Source organism: Sebastes umbrosus, chromosome 21 (genome assembly GCF_015220745.1).
Source record: "Sebastes umbrosus isolate fSebUmb1 chromosome 21, fSebUmb1.pri, whole genome shotgun sequence".
NCBI classification, from domain to species: Eukaryota; Metazoa; Chordata; class Actinopteri; order Perciformes; family Sebastidae; genus Sebastes; species Sebastes umbrosus.
The window spans coordinates 15,779,160-15,799,064 of NC_051289.1; the positions used below are offsets into that span (position 1 = coordinate 15,779,160).

Genomic DNA, 19,905 nt, shown 5'->3' on the forward strand with positions numbered 1-19,905 from the left:
TTAAATTTAGCACCAAATCTGTGTAACAAATGGTATCAACCCAAAAAATGCTGCAACAACTTATGAGAGATAATAGAACATGGGGATGGCCATCATATACTTCCATTATAATGCTCTAAGCCCTTATACACTTTTACAATTTATTTTAATTAATCAATTAATTAATTAATTAATGTTTATTTCTGCTTTATGACTAGAACAACTTGACACACAGTGCATGAGCTGCAGCTCAAATTATTCTTCAGGTTCCCAGCTTCCAGATGATGTACACCACTTCTATGTGACATCTACTGCTGATCTGCTATCTCCCCCTAAAGACTAGAAGACATGAAGGGGTCTAAGTTGGTTTCTTGGGGTTAAACCTCAGGAGGGCTGTGGGAGGGGAAATGTTTTAGCATCTCTCTATTAACTCTTCAAAGCCACCTGAACCACTTTTTGAGCAAACGAAAGGCTGAAAGCACAAATGTGAATTAATCTAAAACACATTAAAGCGTGTCAGATTAAACCAAACCATACACCACATGATTCATTTTTCCTTGTGAGAAAAGCACTTAATACATCGTACATGTGAAGAAAACACCAGACCTTTGCTAATTAAGGAAAAGAACTGGACGTCCCTGTCTAGAACTGTTAAAATGATCAACAGTAGCGGAGACCACGGCGTTTGATTGCAAAGAGTCTTTTTATTTTTCCTTGTGTTCAAGTACGGTACGGTCCTCTCTCAGCAGGGTCATCTAAGAAGCATGGACACACAATAACACACAACTCGCACCAGAGCCTGAGCATCTTCAGGTGGGATTTCTCTTTTGTCTCGATTGGAGGGGGTTGGGTGGGGGGGGGTGGGGCCCGATCAGCAGCTTCCACGTTTAGGTCAAGTGAACAAGAGTCCTGTTGTACACCACATAATCATTTTTTCTCTGCGAACATTTGTTGCATTTAGTGACACTGACATCTGCACATAAAAATTATATATATATATTTATATTTATATTCATATATTCATAGATTTGTCATTCTATATCAACAATTCATTCTAGTGATTTTTACCTTGGTTTTTCATGTTGTAAAACTGGACAAACTGTCGGTAGGAATGCCTTGTCTGGACATTGATTTATACAGGAACGCACGCACACGCAACAGAGGCACACACACACACACACACGCACATACACACACACACGCACACACACACTACTACACACATGCATGCATAGATACGCTCGCTCAAGTTTACGTGTACGCACACGGGCCACGCATTCGGTCACATACATGCACACGTACACAAACGCACGCGTCCCCACACACGCCCCACACATGCTCAGCCAACACAGAGAGGCAGGTCTGTACATCTAAGGGAAGGGAGATGTTACCCATGATCCCCAGCAATAAGTACGGCTTCACCTGATCAAAACACAAGAAAATAAAAGTTACAAACAGCAGAGGGAGTCATCCAGTCATTGTCTGTAAACTTCGACAGAATGTCCCTTTAAAGTCCTTTAGGACTGGTCCATGAGGTGTCAAAGTTTGGCACAATGTCATGTCTCTCTCTCTTTCTCTTTATCTCTACTGTACACTGAAATGTACAATAGTCATGGTGGCTCTTGTCATAGTGGCTCTTGTGGCTCTTGTCAGACGGACCAGTTTTTTATGCACAAGTGAAGATGAGAAACCGCTGAAAGTTGACATGGTCAAACATCTCAGCTCCCCGAAAAAGGAAAAGACAACCCTTTCCAAAGACAGAGAGTGTGCTTTAAACATACACATATATTCTTTAGGCAGTGAAAAAGCACTTTTGTTGACACGGAGCAATGCCACTCTGCCAATCTGATGCTCTGGCAGCCTCAAACTGCTCTTGACGTTTGAGCATGTCCACAACGAAATTCATTTGATGGAGAGAGAGAAAAACACAAACACTGCAGGGTTTCCTCTCCGGCTTGGAAAAGGGCAAAACAAAGGTGTCCACTGACATCCATCATGACGATGTCTGTCTTCTCTGCTTCTTGTGTTCACTTATTTTCTGTTGCTTTTATAGTTTCAGTCAGTATCAGTCAGTCATGGGGGAAAAAGAAAATCACATTTTCACAAGTGGCCCCATCAAAAACATGTGTAATATACACACTATATCACCTTTGAACTGTACACGGAAAATAAAAAAATGCTTTTTGTGAAAGTGAAAATTTAGAAAAGTACAAATAAAAAAAAAGCTGATGACAAAAAAAGAAGTCAGTTGAAGATGACATTCCTTGAAAGCTAAAATCGGAAGCCTCCGTATAGGCGGCAAGGCCATCGCAACAAAAATGGCGGGGTAAAGCGGTGCTACGTTTGTCACATGGGTGAAATGGTAAACATCCACTTCTTGCCTTGTGCCTGATGTGAATTCATCTTTTTTTTTTCTGTGCTTTTATTCCACATGAAATCCTCAAGAACCCTCATGCCATCTTTGTCTCTCCTCTCAACCTCTCTGTCTTCAACAAAAGGTCAGGCCACTTCCTGCTCCTACAGAGTAAGAGCTCGCCCTCATCCGCTCCCCATTATTTCCTGATCCCATCTCTCTCCTCTTCTCTAGGTCTCTGCGTACTCTCTCCACTTCTTGGTCATTTTCTCTTTTTCTATATACTTCTGCCCACTCCTCTCTCACCCTTTGAAACCCACTTCTTCATATCTACTCCCCCCTTATCCACTCACCGGTGCAATGGAGCTGACTTTGAAGAAATAAAGCGGTCTGGAGAAAAAAAAAGGAAAAATGTCCGCATGCACATGCACAGTCTCTCTTTGTCACTCGACCTGACTTCATTTCTTAACCCCTTCTAGCTCTGTCGTGCCCCCTTATTTTTAGAGAACACAAATTTCCTGCCACTGGCTACAAGATCCCGTTTCAACATGCCACTTGCTGTCACCTTGTGTTAATCTGCTGTTGATCGCTTGCAAAAATAATCCCTTTCACACACGCACACACAGACTCTCTTTTGCCCCCCCCATCCATCGTCATAGTCTAGCTAGACCCAGGAGTCGGGCGAGGCCGGGTAGTGGCTGGTCTCGTAGTTCAGTTCGCTGTATGGCCGAGAGGCCGAGTAGAAGTCTACGTAGTTGCCGGTGGATTTGAGGCCCAGATGCATGCGCAGGTCCTCCCGCGGGTCTCGGGGCGGTGCGGCGGTGCTCGGAGGCTGCTGGGGTTGGGCCTGAGGCTGGGCCTGCGCCTGGACTTGCGGCTGCGGCTGGGACGGAGGAGGCGGAGGCCCCTGGTCCTCGTAGTAGACCTCGTTGAAGCTCCGACTCTGGCTGTGAGGCGGAGGCTGCGGCGGCTGTGGCTGCGGGAAGGAAGGAGGAGGAGGGTAGGGGTCGTAGTCCTTTAGCACGGCCGCTGACGGGCTGTCCTGCTGGGGCTGGGGGGGCACGACGCAGGGCGGGGCCGGAGCCTGGTGAGGGGGAAGCGGTGGAAGTGGAGGGGGAAAAGTGGTAGGTGAGGGGGGTTAGGTGTGGCAAACAAGAATGGAGAGTCATCCGGGAGGGAGATAAAGGTGTAGAGATGGAGAGGAGGAGAGAGTGGCAGGTACAGAGTGAGTACACGGGGGAGAAGATTTTGAAAAGGCAGGCAGTACGGGTAAAAAAAGGCTCAGATAGGAATCAATTGTGAAGGGACTCATGCTGTGAATTCTCTATTACATGCAGGCACTGAAGGAGGCAATACATCTTGAACTCTGACAGGCTAGTTGTGTGTGTCTGCATGTTGATGTGTGTAGGACACCCATTTCAGTTATTTAGTAGAGTTTAACTGCCAGTGGTAAAAAACGCAAAGTTTCTATCCAAACAGAGGAACTTATACGGTAATTATGTATTTAATGCACCTTTAATCTACAATCTTAAAGTCAAAGGCTGTGCTGCTTCCTGTCAGAACCTCCATCTTCACCGGCAGATTCATTAAACAGAAGCAAATAATTAGCACAATCAACCGAGGTGGTGATTTTAATCGGGTGTGGTTTCAGCTTGCAGTGGCTTGGCGCTGCCTGAGCTGAGGGCGTGTCTCTGTTGCGCACTCTGCCACTGCATCTCTTATCACAGTGAGACACCTTGTGTATGTATGTGTGTGTGTGTGTGTGTGTGTGTGCACCTCTTCCATCCCGCTGCTATCTCTCCTAATAACCACCTTGTCATGACAGCATATGCCAATTTATGAGAGCCCCGACGACACGCATGCACTGCTGCCGTGCCGGTGTAGGACTGTGTGTACATATAAAAGTGTGAGTGTGTAGTACATTTATAGACTCCTATTACTCACCTGGTTTTGTTTGATGTCATCGCTGGCGGTCAGGTAAGAGTTTCGGAACAACGTAGACGTCCCACAGGATACTTGAACTGGACAGATGGAAGATGGAAGATGGAAAGAAAAGAGAAAGACGACACCTTATGTGAAGGATAACAAGCTCCACTACTACTGCTGATAATAATAATTCAAAGAGCAACAAAATCGTGGGAAACTCCTCAATTGGCTTAGTCAAAAAATCAGTTCATTAGAGCCCAAAGTTTCCTGCGGTTTGTCTAAAAGTCTGGCAATTAGTCTGTCCCTCGTGACCTCGCGAGAACATTGTGAGAGAAGACAAAAGAATGGAGCATGAATGAATAGAAGAGACCGATAGATAGCAAAGAGAAACAATAGAAGAGAGAGAGGAAAAAACAAATGGAGAGAGGAGAGATAGTAGAGACAGAAAGAATCAAAGTGTGTATGTAAGAGAAGAAAAATAGTGTGAGGTAAAAAAAAAAAGACAGATAAGGAGAGAAAGCGAGAAGAGAAATATGGAATGAAAATAGAAGAGAAAGAAAGATAAAGAGGGGGATAGTAGAATTAAATTATTCTACTTTATGTCTCTCCATCACACACACACGCGCACCTGCCATGCCGTCTTTCCGGGATGTGTGCTCCCCTTTGTTGCTATGGAAACCAGCGTTGGTTGCCGTGGAATCGTAGTCCATCTTGCGTTCCTTCAGACTCATCATCTCTCTGGGGGAGGCTGGAGCGCTCGCTACACACACACACACACACGCACACACACACGTACACACACACACACACACAAATAATGAGCAATAAACCCTGAACAGCATGTACCTTCACACTCTGCGTGCTTATATTTATGTGTGTGTGTGTGTCTTGGTCTCTCAAGGTGCACAGTCATTATTCATCATTTAGCTTGTCAGCGTTAAGGGTCACCTCCAGCATGTTAAAGGACTTCTGGGAATTCACGCACACGCATACATCAGTTTTTGGACACATTATTTGAATATCAAATTTCAATCTGGTACACGTTTTCTCAATTCAGACAATGTGTTCCTTTTTTTCCCCTTTATGTCTTTGTATAGCTCAAGTGGCAAGCTACACATTAACAGCTGGAAAACAGATGCAGCAGTCAGCTCAACTCCACACCACACAACTGAACACTGGACATCGTACCAAACTGGCCTTATTTTGTTTGTCCTGACAAAGTTTAACTTGTGCAATGTCATAACTGGGAATGTAACCCCAACCCCTGCATTAGATGGAGCTCTCGGAAGTGGCATAAATATTGGGCACGCCCAAAAATCACCTTCCTACAGCATGTCCGTTATGATACCGTTAGATATGCACTTCTGTTACATCATGTAAACAAACCAGGTAGGCTACCTATCAGCTGTGTGCTCGAGATCAGACTAGAGACGTAACCACTTATCTGCCTATGTTTGTTCTTTTTAAGCAGAAAACACGTTTATATTGTGATATTTACTGGGAATTTCATTATAGCCAACAGCAGTGTAGGAAACTTTCAGCTCTCTGGCGACCTCCCTCCAGCCAGCTGCCACCTTATTAAGGTTTTTGTAGTGAAATGAGGAGGTATCTTACAGGTAATTCCTCATTTCAACTTCACCAATCAGCTGCTCCTGGTCCACTGAGGCGATTTCAAGCCAGGAATAACTAGAAACAGCTGGGCGTCTGACAAAAGTTCAGCTCAAAACGGCGTGCCACGTTGCGCTGCGTCGCTCACGGCCAGGACATTCCAATAAAAAAAGGACGTGGTTCTTGAGCAGTGATGTTAATGACTTTACAGAGCACAAGACCTGTAGGATAAACTTCTAATGGGGGAGTAGTGGTCTGTGTTTTTGTTATTATGGAGTGGGATCAGGGATTTAAATCTACAGTATAGCACTGTTATTGTTACGTCTCATATGTTGGAAAATGTGCACCTGCTGAAATGTGTGTCTGAGATAACATTTAACCACTGAGTCTAGGGTAAGCTGTTAAGTTAGCGTTGATAAATTTGGCACTGTGCGTGCTGTCCGTGGTGCTGATCTAAGGCTGGTTTGCAGTATGGGAGTGCATTATGAGCCTCTCCATGGTGGCATAGCAATTGTCTGCTTTGCAATTGTCTGGAGTGGTTGTGTGTGTATGTGCACGAGCAAAAGAAAAAAATGCACTGGGGCCAATCACAATTATGTTACGCTGCTGGCTCTCAGGCAACAACATACAACAAAAAAACACATGGAGGCAGACCAATGTGATGCTGTAGTTTCCCTGCCATGTTAAAGATAATTGTGATTGTGATCAGATTCAAAGGTTCAAGTTCTTTACAGATCTCTAAGTTCAGTCAAGGTGGCCAAATCATGGCTACAATCAGTTTGAAAGTAGAGCACAGCTTACAGCAGAGGTTCCCATCCTTTCCTGTCTGATTTATCCATATCTTGAGCAATCAAATGAGCTCAAGTACCTCTTCATCAACACCATCCATCATGTTCCCAATGTGCTCTTTTGAATAGATTTTAAACTGGACTTTATTTAACACTATCAACACAATCAATTATATAGATACATTTTTTTTTCATACAAAACATAGCTATCGTGGAATTGTTGATTTTTTTCAAGCTTCTTTTGTCTAGTTTGCAGCAAGGAGAGTTGTGTCCTGTGCAGTTGGCTCTAGTTTATTGTGACAATAAATCCACTTCTGTACTGTTAACTTTACAGTACAGCTGAGCTTGAAGGTTGATTTCCTCTCAAACGCCCTCCTATTGGAATTTCAAATCTAGTTTAAGTCTTCAAACCTCACAATTTTTCTGTCTGTCACTTTCTCCAGCGTTTAGACCGGATCTTTTTCACGCACATGCCTGCATCACCACACGCAAGCCTGTGTGCACACATAGAGGCGAGGACAGACCCAGCACACATACTGCACATACAATGTCTTTTTCTCTCTCCCTCTCACACACACACATACACACACACACACACACACACACACACACACACACACACACACACACACACACACACACACACACACATACACACACACTCAGCATGTCACAATGTAATCCCCTTATAGCATACTTAAAGTGCTTACTCAGTGCTTATCTTGACACATTGAATTGCCAGAATCCTGCCTACCTGTGTATCAGCCTCTTCAGCCTGCTTAGCTTAACATTCCTGTAACTACCCACCATACGTACATTATATATATTCAGTACATATGATCTATATACCTCTAAGAAGTGAAGGACATTCTAAACATAAGCTCTGTGGACCCATTCAATCTAACTTTGAGAATTGCAGATGATGATAGGGCTGTAACTACTGGAGAGAAATGTGCATCAATACTCAATGTGTGTGTGTGTGTGAATACCCAACACACACACACACTGTGTATGGACAGCACCACTCTCAGTTGTGCAAGGAGAAGCATTTCCCACATTTCTGGACAAAAAAAGAGATGTAAAGCACGCCAAAAATGTGTATAAAAAGGCCTTTGTTCTTTGGCTGTTCTCCTATACCCTGATAATAACAGCGGGGCAAAACACTTATGTGACTAGCCAGATAGAATAAAGGCTTTTAAAGTGATTTTTTGAGTGCCTTAGAATCTCACTTTATCACTTACTTTTTTGAACCCTTCAATATTTGACATTAAAAGCACGGTAGCATTTTGACCTCTTATCTGTTCCCCAGCTCTTTCTGCATCTTACCAATTAAAGGTCCGATATTATGCTCATTTTCAGGTTCATACTTGTATTTTATGTTTATACTAAAACATGTTTACATGCTATAATGTTAAAAAAAAACTTAATTTTCCTCACAGTCTGCTTGAATATGCCTGTATTGTCTGAAATGCTCTGTTTTAGCACATTTCAAAAAAATTACAATGGAATTGCATTGCTAGGCAACAGCTTGGGTCCATGTTTACTTCCTGTCAGCAGATGTCATTCACATAGGCTTCGTCCGAAATCGCATACTATGCACTATATACTCAATATGTGTACTATCGTTCAACATTCTTTTGTCTGAATAAACAGCAGTATGTATCTTTTCGGATGCACTGAGCAGTAATTTACGTTGTCACTTCCTGAGAGCCTCCTTGCCGGTTGGAGACGAGCAACCATAGTAGCCCGTGCCAACCTTCACGTGACAAAAAACGAAGGTTTGTGAGAATCAAAGTCGGAATTAATTTAAAACATAAATTACACCTATAGCAAAGTGAATCATTGAAGCGTTATTGATGTTACAGAGCTGCATGTCAACTTCTGTTATGAACATTGTCGTCACTTCCGCATTGCGTTGTTGGATATTTATGCCACCGTAGTTTCCAGCGTTGCATACTGTAATATTTCACTGAAAATAGTATGCATTTGCGTACTATTGGTTTCATACTCAGGTTTTAGCGTACTAAATAGCATGTTAGTATGGAAGTTTGGACGCAACCATAACTTCAAATGGAAATAAACTGGGACATATTCAGAATGTTAACATTTAAAACTATGAACTGGTCTATATATTGTATGTTTGTGACATCACAAAATTACAGAAATCATGACAGCTTCTTTCAAAGACACATTTCTGCATGGATTGAGCGTTTCCATCAGTATTTATTTAGCACTTAAACCTGCTTTATAATAAAAAAAGACCTGAAAATCTCACTTTTTACAATATGTGACCTTTAAGATATTGTATTATGCACACACACAAATGTCTATAAAGAAAGGCACATGATTAGCGACTACCTGGTTGTGGTGAATGGAATTACAAACATTTAGTACGGCAAGATGAACAGGGGAAGACAGGAGCTTTTATAATGTTTTGACACTTTTAATATTTAATTTTTAGCATTTGTCACCTCTGCAGCAAATTCCATTAAGGCGGATGCTCAAACCTGTCACAGACACCCCGCAGAGACACTGCCATCACTGCTGGTTACGGTTACCGTGGGGACCTGGCTGGCTTGTAACTGCTGGATGTGAGAGGCTGGTTCTATCAGCGCAAGACACAGCAGGACCCTGTGGGGGCCATGATGGATGCAAAGGTCTCTCTCTCCCTTTGTTTCTCTCCTCCGTCTCTCTGTCATCCTCCCAGCCTGCAACCTCCCCTATCTCTCTCACAGTTTCACCACTCTCTCTCTCTCTTCGCTCTAACTCTTTCACTCCTCCTCTCCCAGTGTGCCTGCACGCCATCATTACTCCTTCTGCTTTGATCCATCTCTAAGGGGCCGGATTGCAGTCTGGAGCGTATGCAGAGAAGAGATACAGATGCATGTGTGAGTGTGTGTGTGTGTGTGTGTGTATGAGAGTGTGTGTGCGCATTGAGGCAGCCTGTAAAGAGTGAGAGATCAGAGGGAGAGGTGAGAAGAAAGTAGGATTACGGCAAAAGAGAGGAGGAGGAGGAGGAGAATGAAACGGGTGAACGAGAAGGGGCGGAATACTGGAAAGGCGATGGGTGGGAGAAAAGAGGGGAGGAGGAGGAGGAGGAGGAGAGAAGATGGGAGTAATTTTCTCCTCACGTCCTCCACTATATACTACAGACATCCACAAATTTCTCTACGCACTATGATCTCAAAAGTCCTTATTTTCAATGTCGCCGGCCAAAGTCAAATCCCCATCCTTCACTTCCTCCTCACTGCATTAACCATCCCTCAATCCCTAATTCTTCTTGCCTCTTTGCCTTTTCTCTTTATCTCCCTCTCTGTTTATCTCATCCCTCCCTCTTTCTCTGTCTCACACACACACACACACACACACACACACACACAAACACACACTTTTCCTCCTCCCTCACTCCCTCGGTCTCTCTCTCTCTCTCTCTTAGCTGGGTCCTTGAAGACCTCTCTAAGCCGGGAGGAAGGAAAAGTACTTTTCTGCCTCATCAGCTTGCTAAGCCCAGTGTGGAGAAAGCACAGCTAAAGGCTCCTCAACTACTGATGCTAACAGCTAATGCTAATGCGCCCTTTGCTAAGCATTAAGGCCAACGGGCGCGAGCTAAAGGCTAATGATAATCATACTTTACAGCATCAAAAGCCTGTGGGGGGCGAGCACTGACGCTAACAGCTATTTAGGCCTGATTGATCGACTGGTAAATGTTGATGCTACTGGCTAATAGCTAAATTAAAGCTCATTACAATCCATCTGTGACCTGTACCGTCTGGTCATGTCCCACGTACATACGAACATACGAACATATGCACATATGCACATATGCACATATGCATATTCTTAGTTAGTTGTCTCCTTGCACCTTTTGCTGGACTGAATTCATTCCCTAACAAGGGGGACCTTTTGTCTCAAGGGTAAAAATGAGAACAAGAATTTATAACTGAACCAAATCTAGAATGAAATACAACCTTAAAGGTCCCATATTGTAAAAAGTAAGTAATTTTCATGTCTTTTATATTATAAAGCAGGTTTCAGTGTTTTATAAATACTGTGAAAGTATCGAAGTGCTCAATATACAGAGAAACACACACAGCCCGTATTCAGAAATTGTGCATTTGAAACAAGCCAATTTCTGTCCATTTATGATGTCACAAATATACAATATTTAGACCATTACACGGTTTTAAACGTTAACACTCTAAATGTGTCCCAGTTTATTCCTGGTTGTAGTGTATGTTAATGACATCAGCTGACAGGAAGTAAACATGGACCCAAACTGTTGCCAGGCAACGCAATTCTGTTGTAATTCCGTTGAAATGCACTAAAACGGAGCATTTCAGACAAGAGGGTAATTGCAGGCATATTCAAGCAGACAGTATGAGGAAAATAAAGCTTTTTTTGAACATTACAGCATGTAAACATGATCTAGTAGAAACAGAAAATACAAGTATGAACCTGAAAATGAGCATGATATGGGACCTTTAAATTTAATTTGAATACCAGCTGTTGTTACCAACACAATTCTGTCCTGTTTTGATCCTTCCTCTTAAAGGAATAGTCCAACATTTTTGGAAAATGTGCATATTCATTTTCTTACGGAGATTTAGGTGAGAATGATACAACTCTCATTTCTTTACAATACATTAAATATGAAGCTAGAATCAACAGGTGATTAGCTTAGTTGAGCACAAAGACTTGAAGCAGGGGGAAACAGCTATAACCCGTCTCTGTCCAAAGTTAAACACATCTGCCTCATGGTGCAGGACAAGACTGCGGGAAGTCACTTAACAGACTGTGGAACAACAACGTGTCGGTTTTACATGTCTGTTTGTGTACAATTTAAACAAACAAAATATAAAATATGAATTGATACATTTTAATTTAATGACCTAAGCTACCCTAGCTCCTACACAGAGTGGTATTAACTCGTATTGCTTTAATACCTTACATGCCACTTCTACCCAAACTGCTGACATTAGAAGTGAACATAAATCAAAAGGGAACATTGAATAATCAAAGAATCACAAAAAAACGTTCTCTTGCTTAAAGTCTCGAATCTTATCAATAGCAATGACAAGACCTTGAAACTCTAAAGCAGGCAGCTGATTGGCTGTGAGAAACCTCCTGCCATGGAAACTGCCTTTGACTACATTTCTGTTTGAGTAGAAAGAGCTCTGGTCTCTTTTCCTCCTCATTTTTTCCTAATTTTTGGGGTGACGCCAGTCCACTATGTCTCCCCTTTTTAACCAACATTTGAACTGAACCTGAACTTCTCAAGACCCCAGGGAACTCTCTGAGCCAGACATCTGGCCATATGAGATTACACAAGCCTAAATTTAGACTACTTTTAATGTTAACTCTAAATTTAAATAAACGTCTTTAGGAGGGGAATATCACTTTGAAAAAATTGTCCTTATAGTTGGAAGGCCTTAAACTGAAACTGGTTGTTAAAAGAGCTGAGGTACAAGAAGGAAAACACACACACACACACACACACACACACACACACACACACACACACACACACACACTAACTCATACATAATCTCTGTCTTGTAAGCATCATGTGTTACTCACCAGAGCGGTTATTTGGGGACGTCCTGACAGGGGAGACGGAGGGAGTTCGTGAGGAGGAGTAGGGCCTCTGTCTGTCTCTCTCTATCGTTGAGGCAGAGCCCACAAAGTGATACTGGGAGTAACCATCCTGCAAAACAAACACACAAAAACAAAGTTTAAGTAACTGCACACAAACACAAAATCCAATATTCAGTTGGTGAAGTGTTTTTTTATTTTACAAAGATGTGCACAAAAGGGGATCTACAGTCACATAGCCGCTTCCCTTTTACATATTTCAAACAAAAACTTAACTGTTAGCATCTGTATTATTATGATAGATATGGAATATCATAAATGGCAAGACGCACTTGTTTTTATTACTTATGCTTTATCAGTCATCCCAACCCCCTATTAGGTGAGATAAAGATTCATTCTAGACATTTTAGGAATATAAATATATATATATATATATATATATATATATATATATACATTTGCATAAAGCAAACATATTTGCCCAATCCCATGTTGATAAGAGTATTAAAGACTTGACAAATCTCCCTTTAATGTACATTTTGAACAGATACAAATGTGTGATTAATATTCGAGTAATCACGATTAACTATGGACAATCATACAATTAATCGCGATTAAATATTTTAATCGATTGACAGCCCTAAAAATCATCCATCAATAGTCTACTTTCACACTCTGCTGCTACTGAGCAGATATGTAACTTCCAATGGATGAAAAGAAATAAAAACTATTTCAAACAATCTCAAGGACAGAGCCTGATTGGTAAGTGTGCAGTAGGAAGTAGCACTACAATAATGGCTACAACACTGATTCAGTATTGATGAATCACAGATCTACATTTGCAGTGTGGAGAGGTTTGGAGATAATGCACCTCATGTTGCAGCACTTACTACTTCAAAAGCATAGAGGAAGTTTAGAAGGCTAGGGCTTTAGGCACAATTGGTAACTGAGTTTTACTCAATTTTGTACATGAAATGATGAAATGATGAAATGATGAATGAAAATGTTTGGAATTTATTGGACACAAAGCACCAATGGATCACTGACTGAGAAATGTTCTTAGGGGTAACAAAAGTTTGTCCTTGGTTGCCTGTTACAAAAAGCAGTTTAAACTTCTGCACGATTCGGAGAAATTGAGTTTACCATCCAGTGCGAGTCAAAAACGGACACTGACAAACACACATCACCCACACATGCAACAAATTAACACAATTGCATCAATGCATGAATATCCCACTGTCCTTGTAGAACAAATGAATACAACTAACAACTCCACACAAGCATAATTACTGCCGAACCAATCTGTATTAGTTTAGCAGTGATTGGAGCAAAGCCCTTTTCATAAAAATGGATTATGAGAGTCAACAACAATCAAAGAGCTGGAACCAAATTCAATTTAGCATTAAGATAATTGGGTACCTCTGGAAGCAAAGAGGCAAGCACGTTATAAAAGCTAATGTAGACATGTTCTATCATAGCTCTACTGCCCGGGGGGCTCGGCAGTGGGAGAACTGGTTGGACTGCGAGTGCATGGGAGAGTACAGTGCAAGTTAAACTGTGGAGATGAGGAGGAGACGGAGGGGAGGAGAATGAGACGACTGAGAGATGGAGGAGATGAGGCAGAAAGAGAGGGGAGGACGGACAGGAGCTGAGAAAGACAAAAGATGACAGAAAGTAATGAGAGGAGGGAGATGGAGGGAGCGTAATGACAGGAGAGCGAAGATAGCGAGAGGAGGAGAGAGGTAACGAGAGGGGGAGGCGGAGACGGAGAGGCAGAGAGACAGTCCCACAGTCCCATGTCCTCCCCTGACTCCTATTTCCTAGCGCAGCACCGAGGACTAATAGAAAGCCGGATCCTCTGACACACAGTAGTTCAAAGGTAGCTCACTTCAAGTCTCCACCACCCCTCCTTACTTTCTGCTTCATCTATTTATCCACCACTCCTTCGGTCTTCTCGCTCACCTTGTTTTACATTCCCTTCCCTCCTCAACACATCTCATTATAAACCATGTAACCTCCTTATGGAACACCGGGCCTCTGTAGTGATCGGACACTGTCAAACTGTCATTCTGCTCAGATGAGCACTGAATATTGAATGATGGATGTATCTTGCAGAGTGATGTGTGCAGTCTGCTGTCTATAGTGTGCATGTGGCTCACAAATGGGGTCCAGGAATGATCCACAAGGGTCCTTAAGGGGCCCCCCCAAGCAAAATGAGGAATATTTTAAACTTTACAATAATTGAATTCGCAAGAATGACCATAATCAGAGAAGAGCATATAGGAGAGAATATATAAAAAATTTATTAAATTGGCTGTCATAGCCATATATTTCACACTTATTATCTCTCCACATTAAATTATGAATGAACTTTACGCCTTAACCTACATTTTATTCCCTTCATTTTCTCTTAAGTAGCTTTAAGGTTGTAAAAATAATTGTATAAATGGGTAGCTCAAATGAAGCAATCTGATTGGTTTATAGCCGTGATATAATACCCACATACCACTGCTATGACAGAATATGCAATTCCTTTCCTTTCAGTATCACTCCGCGTCTGAGAAAAAAACGTTAGACTAATGTGTTGTCATGGTTGCTTAGAGACACGGAAATAAAAAAAAACTTGTGAGCTCATGTAAGCAAGCTATCGAATGGGTAATGCAGTAAATGCAAAGGCATAATGACATAGGGAAAAGATGAGGCCGTTGGGAATATCAACATTTTCCTCAGACTTATTATAAAATTAAAATATATTAACTTATTATGCACCGAAAAATGTACTTTCATGGCCTCTGAAAACTCGGAGCTTTCAGACACTTTCCACTTACGAGGTCGTGAATACCACAAGAGGTGGGCGTTCATATGGACTATTCTCGTGAACACGGTCAATACCACCCCATTATAAGGCACCAAAAGTGACAAAAGTCAGCTGCTAAAACCCGCGACAAAATGGAAACATTTTCGGTTAACTTCTATGGAGGAGTGGATAGAGCAGTAACCCTCTCCATAAAAAAATCCATCTGCTTAACGCCATGCAGCGTTAGGTAAAGATGAGGTTCCACAATGTTGCCCAGAATATGCAAGCAAGCAGGAACGCAGCAGAAATACACTAACCTCTGCAGCACCACGATTCATAAACTATTTGAAGCGGGTCTTGACACGAGAGAGATTATGGGCTGTAAATGGATTGTCAAACGACACTCAGAGAAAGTTGAGCAACATCCTCGCCGCGCCAAGCAACACACCTCCACCTAACAAAAAAAGGTAAGCCTAGTACAAGCAGTTATCAAAGTCATCCTGCTGACGCCGGACAGTTTTTCAGTGGTGGAAATCAATATAACGCTAGCCTATGATTGAAAAAGCGGCTCGTATAAGTTCCATAGCAACCGCCTCAGTATGTGCAGGCAGGAGAGCCTATTTTATTGTGAATATTATTATTTATTAATAAAACAATTTCAATTTGAATGTGTCTATAACTTTCATATTGCCATACTTAACTAACTTAATAACTTTCATACTACCATACCGTTCTGTCTGACAGTATATACTGTTGTTTCAGCTCTTCATTGATTGTATGATGTTTACAGTGTGAAATAGACAAACCTAAGATTCTCCATAATTCAGCCTGACAAACTTGCTATCTGTGGAAACTTTGGGAAATAATATTCTGTGGGTTTGATCAATTGGTTTGTAATTGAGGTTTAATGGGTTAAAAAATATTAACATCAACTTTTCATATGACCAAATCAGACAGCGTTTTGCACCATATCCAAGGTACAATGCTTGTTCAGTGTCAGTGTGTGCTGTGCAACCTTATAATGTAAGCTAACAATATGTCCCCACACCTAAGGTCCATCTGATTCTCACCTATTTGCCTCGCCTTACCTGTTTCTTCCTTCTATATCCACCCACCTCCTCTTTCTCTCTCACACACTCTAACACTCCTTTCAGCCCCTACTGTAAAAATGAGAGGAAAAAAAGAAAGAAGAAGAAGAGAACGGGTTGCCAGGCAACCATTTTGCCTGTTGCTCTCACCATCACTGAATGCTTAGTTGAAGGTCGCGGGACTGCGAGGTAAAAAGCGATTACTGCCCCCAACAAATGAGGTGTGTGTGTGTCTGGCGGCGCTCATGCCAGACAGCAATTATGGCAAAAATTGTAAAAGGTTACACATGATGAGTGGTGGCTCCCCTCTGGGCCTCGGCCACCACTGGTCATTTTTTTTTCACTCTTTCAATGTGTTTCTCTCTCTCTCTCTGACTCATTTCACACTCAGATTTACAGTAGCGAGCCCTTCGCTCACACGTGATCCGTCTATCCTCGCCGGAATAATGTGCCTCTGACCTTTTGCATTCTTTATTTTGGCTGCTTGTGGTTCTGCTGATTTAGGAATTGACCTTTGTTGTAAATGGCCCAGGATATTGTAAGAGTCTCGGTCTTCCTAAAATAGTGTTGCTAGCCTCAACACTGAGGTATTCTATCTCCTCTCTCTCAAAGTCTAATACAGGTGAACATCAGAGGGAAACCCAGCTAAACACAGAGGCATCTTCTGAGGCCCGAGGTTGGTTTGATGTCTACTGAAGCTTTTCAAACGCTCATCTCCTCCTCGCTGACTTTTCCCTTTCACGCCGTGTGGCAGCGGATGATGGATTGATTTTAGCTGTCTCTAGATGAAGAGCATCATCTTATTCTTGCAACACATCTTTGAAAAGCGTGTTTGAGCTATTATCAAAAATGCTAAAATCTATACCCAACTCGCTCAACTCATTCTCATACAGTCATACTTTAACAGTTTAACCAGCTTTGTCAGTTACAAATTACAACATTCGTCGCACTTTCCATTCAAATGTATTCATTCTATTTTGCAGGAACATCCTGAGCATTTTAGGCGCCGCGATGATCCTGCGACAGACTAGGCTGTACAACCGATGACCTCACACATCACACACGTACAAATGTCTCACTCGCTCGCTCACATCACACAAATACACCCACATAGTGAATTACACACCCCTGGAACATATTGTAAATCTGTCACACGCGGGTGACAAATACAGCATCTGTCTGACCCTGAACCCCATCTGTCATACGTGTGTATGTCTGTTTTAGTAATTTGTGTGATATGAGGATGATATGTGTGTGTGTGTGTGAGAGAGAGTGCATCTGATTACGTCCCAAAGCAAGATCATTTATCAAGAAATGAGGCACAGCAGCCCAACAGAAATTAGGCATAGAACAGGGGTATGACAAAGTGTAAATGTGCAAATATACGGTAGGAAAATCAGTGTTTTAGCTTGTGTGTGAGCGTGTGCGAGAGAGAGAAAGAGAGCGCATATGTTTGTGTAAGTGAAACAGAAAATGTGGTCCTCCTGGTCCTATTAAGAATAGGTTTATTTACAAAGTGACCACGTTTCAAGTCCTTGTTTTCTCTAGAAACCCCCTGTAGAACAGCACTGCACATTTGTTGTTTACTTAAAAGATGACCTGTGGCTTCCCTCCCAGGAACTGTAGATAAAACACTACGCTATGCACACACACACACACACTGAATGAGGACGCATCCTGTCAAATAATCCAAATAAACTCGGGTAAAAGTAGAGTTTCACTGCACTCTGGAGACTATTATACATGATTTATCCTAAAGTCGGTGCTAGTGTTGCTACAAACAGATTTTGGCTTTGGTTTATTAATGACTGCGGCACCACTGATCTTTCAAGCCATCTCAGATGCTATTTTCATACCGAGTTACTGTTTATTTATGGGCCCTCAACTTTTCGTTTTAGCGCGTTCAAAAAAACTGCCGGGCAACCCAGCCCCCCCGGTTCTGTTGCAATTCTCTTTTCTTCCCCCCTCTCTCTCTCTCTCTCTCTCTCTCTCAGCCGAGACTGCTCCCATGGCACTGCTGTAGGAAGTGATTAACTCTTCTTACTGCAGTTTGACAAAAACACACACATTTTCAAAGACACACACTCGCACGGAAACAAACATGCACGTGTACCCACGCTCGTAACTTCTACACAAGTTGGAAAGTGTGTTTCAAAATGCTCTCATTACTTCAAGACTTCAAAGCAAACAACTCTTTGCCAACACGGCTCAGACTGACTCATTATTGACCCAACACTTTTCTCCTCTTTCCAAAAAACTACACACAAGCATTCGAAATGCAAAACATTTTAAGAATTCACCTCACTTTCTTTCCACACTTCACTCTTTTCTTCCTCCTCCTTTGCCAGCTCTCGCTTTCTTCCCCTTTGCTTTTGCTCACAAACATTTCGCAGAGACGTCCAACTCCACTCTCGTCTAAATTGTATGCTAATCCATGTTTGGATTGGAGGCTAACAGGATTTTTGCTGCACCTAACACCCATGACCTAATACGTCACGCAGGGATACTAGCAGCAAAGTCACTTATTGCGAGCTCTGGACTTGGGCGATAAAGTCAAAATGTGGATCCTCTAACGCAACAATTTCCACGGTTGTAAAATTAGGCTGGTTTGTCACTAACCAGGCTGTGTTCATGCAATTTAGGAAGTAAATAGGAAGGTATGGCGTCCATCAGCCTTTAAAAGTCATTTTTAGAGTGACTGTATATAGCATAATGCAACAGCTTAACATGCTTAAAGCTGTGGTAGGTAGAATTGGAGAAAATATGATTTAAAAAAAGTTATTTTTATAGAACGGTCACTATATCCTGACCGTAGTGCATGAGACAGGTAATCTGAAACAAATAATGTTCCTCTCTGTCCTCCGGTGCTCTTAATGGCATCTGCGAGATTTCACACACTGGAAGAAAACAACCAATCAGAGCCGAGCTAGAGCGTGCCGTCTCTGAGCAGCTGTCAATCACTCGCGAACTCTGATCAAACGGTCAAACTAGGTAGCGCTGATCAAATATTAATCAATATTCTGTTACTGTAATGCCTATTTCTCACCTCAGATGTTTTCAGAAACATATTGTAGTGTACTGTTTAGCTGTAAAATGAGAAAGTTTGTGACCCGGCAGCCACGTTGAGCACTACCAAGCACCAACCACCCATTTTACAGCTAAACAAGTCTAGTTATCTCTCAGAACACTTGAGTAACAATATGCTGAAAGGTTATTATTATGGAATTTTTGCCCAATGTTGCCATAAACATTCTGCATACTGCAGGTTTAAAAAGTGTAAAAAAAAAAAAAAAAAAAAGTGTGTTAGAGAATTTAATTTATGCTGCGTTTAATAAAAGTTGTTCTCGATAACAGCAACGTGTTCGCTGCATTACAAGATCTTGATCATTCGAAGATTATGATGGAGTGCAGGTGGATGAAACTGGGGACAGACTGCAGATGATATTTTGTTTCAATTCAAGGATGATGGATGCATTTTTTGCTGTTGTGCAGTGGAAAAGTCTTGTCTTTCAGTAATCTTTCTTTTTTCCCCCTTGAAATAATGTTAACATCATATTGGATCAAATGAGACAGATGCCAAACTAATTGTGTTGTTTCAAAATGCGGCCATCAATCTCAAGGAAGTTGTTTCTTTCCTTTAATATCTTTCTTTATTAAATCATAGTCTGGCAAAAAAAAGCCTTTTGAGGCAAAAATGGGTGGTGAAAAAATTAACAAATAAATAAATAATCCCCCAAAAATGAAGCAACCTTTGTCTGACCACGTCTGATTAAC

General features: G+C 41.9%; 1 protein-coding gene across 1 annotated transcript in view; it reads right to left on the reverse strand.

The window, feature by feature from the left end:
• Positions 1–663: 663 nt before the first annotated feature.
• The window catches only part of ctnnd2a (catenin (cadherin-associated protein), delta 2a), a 317,537-nt gene continuing 298,295 nt past the window's right edge, over positions 664–19,905 (reverse strand). The window contains exons 22-25 of the mRNA XM_037756610.1: positions 12,232–12,358; positions 4,887–5,018; positions 4,277–4,353; positions 664–3,416 (exon numbers count right to left, since the gene is read on the reverse strand). Of these exons, the coding sequence (XP_037612538.1) occupies positions 2,997–3,416; positions 4,277–4,353; positions 4,887–5,018; positions 12,232–12,358 (756 nt within the window). The 3' untranslated portion in view covers positions 664–2,996. The remainder of the gene's footprint in view (positions 3,417–4,276; positions 4,354–4,886; positions 5,019–12,231; positions 12,359–19,905) is intronic.